Source organism: Daphnia pulex, chromosome 1, assembly GCF_021134715.1.
Source record: "Daphnia pulex isolate KAP4 chromosome 1, ASM2113471v1".
Classification (NCBI taxonomy): domain Eukaryota; kingdom Metazoa; phylum Arthropoda; class Branchiopoda; order Diplostraca; family Daphniidae; genus Daphnia; species Daphnia pulex.
This window is the reverse complement of record NC_060017.1, coordinates 6,792,586-6,799,253: the sequence shown is the minus strand read 5'-3', so window position 1 is coordinate 6,799,253 and position 6,668 is coordinate 6,792,586. Positions and strand designations below refer to the sequence as shown.

Here is a 6,668-nt window from a genome sequence, read left to right as displayed (position 1 = left end):
AAAACACTTTCAACAAAGAACCGTCAAGGCATTGCTTCGTTAACCAGTTGAGAGGAAATCTCTGCTTAGATATTAACATTACTACAGCATGCTCCGTCTAATAATAGTATAGTTTAAGGAGTGTACCAATCAGGATATAGCATGATTTCGATCGGCAACGATCCGTATCACAGCGATTTCACAAAAACAATTTTTAGGTATCGATTTGGAATGCTTGTGCGTCATTTCAGACAAAAGCCCAACAAACAAAATGAATGAAAAAATTTAAAAAAAAAAAAAGAGACCAAAAGAAATTTGCATTCATTTTCATAGAAAAATAGACATTTGTCGTTCATGCGCAAATTAAATTTTCAAAGGACCGGTGTTTTTCTTTGCAGCGAAGAAATTAAAAAAACAGGTTTACCAGACCGATTGGTTACCAATTCACGGCAGGCACATAACAGAGAGCACGCTGCAGGCCATGAAGAGCTTATTTCTCTCGTCAAGCCATGACAGAAATACTTTGATGCGATTCAGGGGTGACGTCGTCTTCCGTGTCACTGGAAATCCGCTGGTAGCCTGGATACAACACCAACAAGGAGTTAGTTGTAAAAGCAAAGATGAAATCTAGTCGTCTCAATTACCTTTCGGTAGGACACCGATGTCGAGTGGGATCATCGTGGCCAAGCTCATTAGCGCTAACAGAGCGGCAGAGCCGCAGACCAAGGCTAAAATCATGACGTAGTACGGCTTGCACTCGAGGCAGCAGGATCTATAGGGCGGAGGAGCAGGAGAAAAGAGAGAGAGAGAGAGAGAGAGAGAGAGAGAGAAAAGAGGCGGTTTCAATCGTGCTCAAGATGATTAGGTTGTTGCATCTGATTTACGCGCAAGGGTGCAGGTATTGGATGAGGAAGACGGTGAGGCCATTCGAGAGTTTATCGGTGAAGCTCATGGCGCCGTAAACAAAAGCCCCGGATTCTACGTGGGGTCCGATCAGGTCTGCTGTTACGGCTAATGAAGTGATTAGCATAGTGGAGCCACCAGCACCTGTACATGGAAAGAAAGCACACAAGCCAGATCAGAAACAAAATGGTAATATTGTCGTTAATGGCTATCGGAATGCAAGACGAGAGACTGCGTCAAACGACTTTTGGCCAAGGTAAACTTCTCTTACCGTACAGCGCAGCAACGCCATAAATGCCGTACGATTGGAAAAATTCCCCATGGCCAAACCAAACATAGAGGCAGGCTCCCATTCCAATCAAAGCACCAATTAGGTACACCACCTAAATAACGTCCAAACACAAAGGATTAAAATTGTAAGACAAAATTATAACACAGAAAACAAGATAGGCATTCAAAAATGACTGTGGATGCCATCTAGCGAACGAAGGCGGTAGAAAAATGAACAAACCTTTCTTCCAACGACTTGCGTCAGAGGTCCAATGGCAAGTGAGGTAAGGAATCCAGAGACGAAAAGAGCCAGAGGAGTGGTTGCGACTGAAGTTGCGCCCAGTTTTAAATTATCCTGTAGCCAAAGCGGCAAATAAACCTGCGACAGGTTGACAAACAGACGTGTTGCCATGTACAGAACGGCGACCTAGAAGAAAAATTAATTAATTAAATAAAAATTTACGTTTTGACTGAGTTGACGAAACAGGTTATGATTAATTTCTAACTAGATCTAGATAAAGATTAGTCGATCCCGAGAAGAAATTCGACTGAAGGAGAATGCCCATCTATCGGAATGTTCGGTACGTCGTCCTACCAAGAGCGACGTCGGCAAAATTTCATGTGAACTGCTATAGAAATAGCTCGAGCTCAATTCGCGCTTTAATTTAATATACGCGGGTGCCAGGTGCCTGGAGGACATATATGGTATTCCTACTGTTACGCATCCATTAGGTAGTCTAGAAAATCCAAAAGGAACCAGCTCAAACTCGCTTTTTCGAAAGTGTTGCCTCAAGTCCTTTTGTGACCTCAAATTCAAATGAAATTCAAACTTCATCCTATCACAGACAGGTGATTGGTGTTCGCGGAAATGGGTTGTTAGAGATCAAGAAGACATCAATTCAATAACAAAATTGGTGTCGAGCGATTCTCACCTGATAAAATTGTTTTTCTTTTAGCCAATCAAACGCTTTCATGGCAGCAGGACTGTTTGATTCGTTCTTGTTCGAATGATAGACTTGATTGTGTTTCACTTCATCTACTCCGCAGTGGAAAAATAGTGAGAAAAGAGCCCCAATTCCGATGGCAATCAGCACGACATCCTATTAAGAAAAGAAAAGAAAGTTGATTCATTTCATTCTAGCTGTTCAATTCTATATAAGTATTAAGCAACTCACACGAAAATCCGAGGCATCTTCCGGCCCAACGACTTGTTGCGAGGCTCCGGTGACACCTAATGTGACCCATGTCATGGCGTAGATGGTAATATTAGAAGCAACGGTGAAGGCGTATCTAAATTATGATCAAAGTGGTGTAACATGCATGTTAGGATACATCAACAATGAAACCAGATTCTACATCAAGACCAAAATAAATGATTTTCAAGTTGCTGTGTAACCACATGAGGCTGAAAATATGAAGCACTACAACATAAAATATTAAAACTAAGGAGGAGCTAACTGATAGTGCCTGCTCCATAACTACAGGTATTGAATTACTGGATATTAAGCATAAGAGGCTTTTATTTCTCATATCAGATGTTATATAAGATATTGCTTTCTTATGGCCTTATAATTACCCCCTAATAATAACTTGAGACAAGAGTATGCTATTGAATTTGTGATCAAGTTACCTCCATTAACCTTCAATGTACATGAAAATATTGACTTACAAAAACATGTCTATCATTTTCTAGATGTTGAATAGTTGAAAGTACCTCAATGCAGTAAGTTCCGTACGTGTACTCTCATTATGAGCTAGCACTGGGATAAGCGACAGGTGAGAAACTTGGACGGCAGCCCAACCAAACTGGAAGATGACGATGAAACCGGAGAAATAAATGACTTGAGCCCATTGTGATGAACTTGAACAGCCAACACAGGGCATGAAGATGAACGGGAAGCTTGCCAAAATGCACATTGTACCTTATGAAATTAATAAATTGAAATGTTAAGCCTAAGTTGAAATTAACATTAAATAATTGGAATCTCAAACCAAAGAAATGCCATGTTTTCCTGGGCCCAAATTTGCCGAGAAGTCCGCTGTAGCATCTTGAGGTTGATTGATCTCGTCTTTGACCTGAAGATACAATAAAACGTTTAGGATGTTGGACAATCTATGGCATGTCTATGACTAGTTTACCTGGATTTGAGTAGGCTTCTCCAACCTGAAGTCCAACAAACGGGGTAGCAATTCCATCAGCAATTTGGCCAATTAATAAAACAATTCCTGAAAGGGAATTATCAAACTGCAGTACCAGATGGAAATACACAAGAAGATATGTGAACCACATGGAGGCAGTTAGATCGTTTAACACATGGCCAACACTGAAAGAAATCCGAGTTTTCCATGAAAGCTTAAACCTGGAATCGTCATCAGGCTTACACATTTGTGCTGACAAATCATTCTGAATACTTCCTTCTCCAGAAGGTATTTGTGTTGTGAGACTCATTCTTTTAGTAGATTGAGTATTATCTGACACATGTAAAATGTACAACTCAATAAATCTTGTGTTGTTGCTACTACTATGTACAGAACGGCACCAACATGTTCTTTCAGCAGCAAGTGTTTGTCCTTACTTGCAGCGCACGCAGACTCAACTAAAACGAAGAAAGCGGAAATCAAGTGTGTCCCTGAAAAATGGGTGTTTTCTTCATCGATGTTGTTGCATAACTTAAGACAAAGACGGGCAAAGAGCCAGCAGGACTAGCAGCAGTTGATTCACTAAAATTTCAAGGCGACTTTTATCTCTGGGTTTTCTATCACAACTGCTGAGTGCTCTCAATATACAGCCCTTTTGTAAGTGGAGAAATCACAATTGAGAAAGACGGGGCTCACTTGAAAGATTCATTGCCTTTCACTTCTGGTATTTGTTATCAAAATAAACGCCCCCGGAAATTCGGCTGCTTTTTGACAGAACAACACCTGATTACACAATCGCGGTATTCGTCTTCAAAGAAAACGTACTTGGATGCTTTATAATTCCATTCTATTAAAACTCGAAAAAAATTTTCTTGTCTAGGGAAATGTGAAAAAGATAAATAGAAATTATTTGTCGTTAATACACTAATTAATGAGAGGAATTACTCGTTTTGGCATCCTTGTAACGGAATTCCCACACTTTTTTAATTCGTCTTTTTTTTTAAATGCTGTACCGTTAAATGCGGTTAAATGAAGTAAAAAAGGGGTACTTGAGTTCAAGTAGAATTTCAGTTTAGATATATTTTTTAAATTGAGCAATAACGTTGGTTTCGATTATCGTCTTCCGCTAAATTAATGATAAAACCACATTTGACTGTGGTTTTTTACAAGCATTCTCTAGAAACGGTTTGTAATTGACAGTGCTTTGTGCATGTGGACGGTCATACATCATTCTAAAAATCGATCCGTGCCTACAGCATATGTTAGATTAACGCTAACAAACAAAATGCCAATTTGCTAATGACGGGATTTTAATTAATTTCGGGAAACGTCCCTAGATTGTCATCCTTCGTGAGCCTAAAATGAACGTATGGAAATGACGGCAGAGGAGGAGGAGGAGAGGGGGAGGGGGGCCTAGAGTTATTACCAGTTGAATTATTAGCCTAGCAGATAAGTGTCGTGAATGCAAATGCTCTGGCGACTGGTTGATGCGGAACGACCCCACCCGGAGTTTGCACGCAATCGTACTCGGCTCGCACTCAACTCTGTACACACACAAAGCCCCGTGCTTGGCATTCCCGTGGTGGCGTTAGTAGTAGGACGGAGCAATTCCGATCGCATTGTTACATTAACATTTGCATATCTTTATGTAATGCTCGATGCCGCTCGTGGCAGCATATTGCAATTTGGAGTAGTCGCTCAGATACAATCAATGTTCCGGAAACTGTTCAGCATTTGAGACAACGGCCAAATTGCTCTTCCCCCACAACATCCACTCATATGTATAATACTCGTACTACTGCTGTAGACGTACATAGCTAGGCCATTAGTATCGATTGCCACTTGGCGGAACCAAGCGCTGCCATTTGGACTTGGAAAACTCCCTCGGCTTTCGTTATCTCTGTAATAGTTGATCCGATTGGAAACTATGTAGCCCCCCCACATAAGGAAAGATGGACATTGCGCCTGCGCGGCCCCCCGCTATATACTTATGACGAAGTAAAAAAAAAAGGTACTTTAAGCCAAGACAGAAAAGAAAAACACAACACAATACAAATAAGAAAACATCCCGTTTCTTACCAGTACTACGCCGAGACGAAGCAAATCCGATTGTTATATTCAGTCAAAGTGGAAAGCGATGGAATGAGAAAAAATTTATAAAATAGCATAAATAAAAAGAGCGAAAAAGAGACTTTGAGGGTGGGTGGCAATCTGAATATTGACCGAAACATGGGGTCCGGAAACGCACACACAACTCATTTCATTTTTTTTTTTTTTTTTTTCAGTTGAATGATTCATAGTTTTTTCTCTCCGTTGTTTGTGTTGAAACCAATGAAATGACGCAGTAGGCTCAAATATCGACCGTCGGCGTGTAACTAGAAAAATAAAGAAAAAGAGGTTTTCGTCGCCAAAGTATAGTAGATGGTGAGAAAAAGTATATTCGTTTCTCTGTACAATACAACCCTCTCTATCCCCTTGGAAAAATATATAAAACCTATTTTGGGCATCGGAAAATAAATCAGCCGCCCTTTTTTTCCATTACGACCGTATATAAAAGCGCCGTAACAGTAACACTGCGAAGAAACTGGACGAGGTATGCGGCGCAGGACATTAGGCCTGAAAAAAAATTGAAGTTTGTAAATCGATTGGATAATAAAAAAAAAGAAAATTCGTTCGCATTTTATTCTAGCGCGTTTTCTCTCGTATGAAACTTTTTGTTTTGATTGTTGTTGCCTCGGACGTTGCTCTACATAGACATTCTTTTCTTTTCGTGATGCGCCGCCAACGGTGTTTTGTTTGCGGCTACTTTCTTCACTTATCCGTTTCCTTTTATAGTCGCCGGCGATGAGTTACTACGAATCTGTCTTGATTGCCCAATGTATTTTAGTTTTTCCTTTGTGCGGCTGGTGGTCGCTGGTACATAATAGCGCCGGCCTGAGTCCGTCTCAATCTGGAACGCCGACTTTTTTCTTTGCAAAATGTTTAATGGCCGGCAGAAGACGGCCATCGACCCCCCCCCAAAAAAAAGTCGTTCACAGCTAGCAGTCTATACAATCTAGTGCAGGAAAGTCAAAACATTGTCATGTATATGTGCGCGTTGCAAATGTTACAGAGACGCCTTATGGCGTTTTCCCTCGCTCGTTATGAAAAATTGAATTCTCCAACAAAAAATGCGTGTGTGTGTTGTGCCCGTGCTTTCTTTTGAAAGCGAAAATCATGTTCCGCCGCTCTGCCGAACCAACAAGACGCTGGCAGTCCTATATATTATATGTTTACACTCGACTGAAAGGGTGAAAAAAAAATCTCATCACAGTTATATGTTTTTGTTGTCTATTTTTGCGCATAATCCATTTCACTTTAAGTCTGAGATTATTTTT

At 40.6% G+C, this 6,668-nt stretch overlaps 1 protein-coding gene and 1 long non-coding RNA gene across 2 annotated transcripts; one reads left to right on the top strand and one right to left on the bottom strand.

The window, feature by feature from the left end:
• Positions 1 to 270: 270 nt before the first annotated feature.
• LOC124196484 (major facilitator superfamily domain-containing protein 12-like) lies at positions 271 to 4,312 on the bottom strand. The gene is made up of 10 exons (XM_046591602.1): positions 3,292 to 4,312; positions 3,145 to 3,228; positions 2,867 to 3,074; positions 2,328 to 2,442; positions 2,085 to 2,252; positions 1,394 to 1,579; positions 1,154 to 1,265; positions 864 to 1,026; positions 624 to 751; positions 271 to 558 (listed from the first exon to the last, which is right to left on the bottom strand). The coding sequence occupies exons 1-10, from the start codon at positions 3,599 to 3,601 to the stop codon at positions 482 to 484; spliced, it is 1,551 nt and encodes a 516-aa protein (XP_046447558.1). The 5' UTR covers positions 3,602 to 4,312; the 3' UTR covers positions 271 to 481.
• LOC124196495 lies at positions 2,442 to 3,075 on the top strand. The gene is made up of 2 exons (XR_006875738.1): positions 2,442 to 2,636; positions 2,846 to 3,075. It is a non-coding gene; the product is annotated as an uncharacterized LOC124196495 (long non-coding RNA).
• Positions 4,313 to 6,668: the final 2,356 nt, after the last annotated feature.

What these genes read in the sequence shown, in the direction of transcription:
- LOC124196484 (XM_046591602.1), bottom strand. Translation starts at nt 3,601, where the DNA reads ATGAGTCTCACAACACAAATACCTTCTGGAGAAGGAAGTATTCAGAAT. An exon ending in TGGCGTTGCTGCGCTGTACG is followed by an intron (nt 1,027 to 1,153) that starts GTAAGAGAAGTT and finishes TTCCATGTACAG; the next exon opens with GTGCTGGTGGCTCCACTATG. An exon ending in CAATACCTGCACCCTTGCGC is followed by an intron (nt 752 to 863) that starts GTAAATCAGATG and finishes TCCGCCCTATAG; the next exon opens with ATCCTGCTGCCTCGAGTGCA.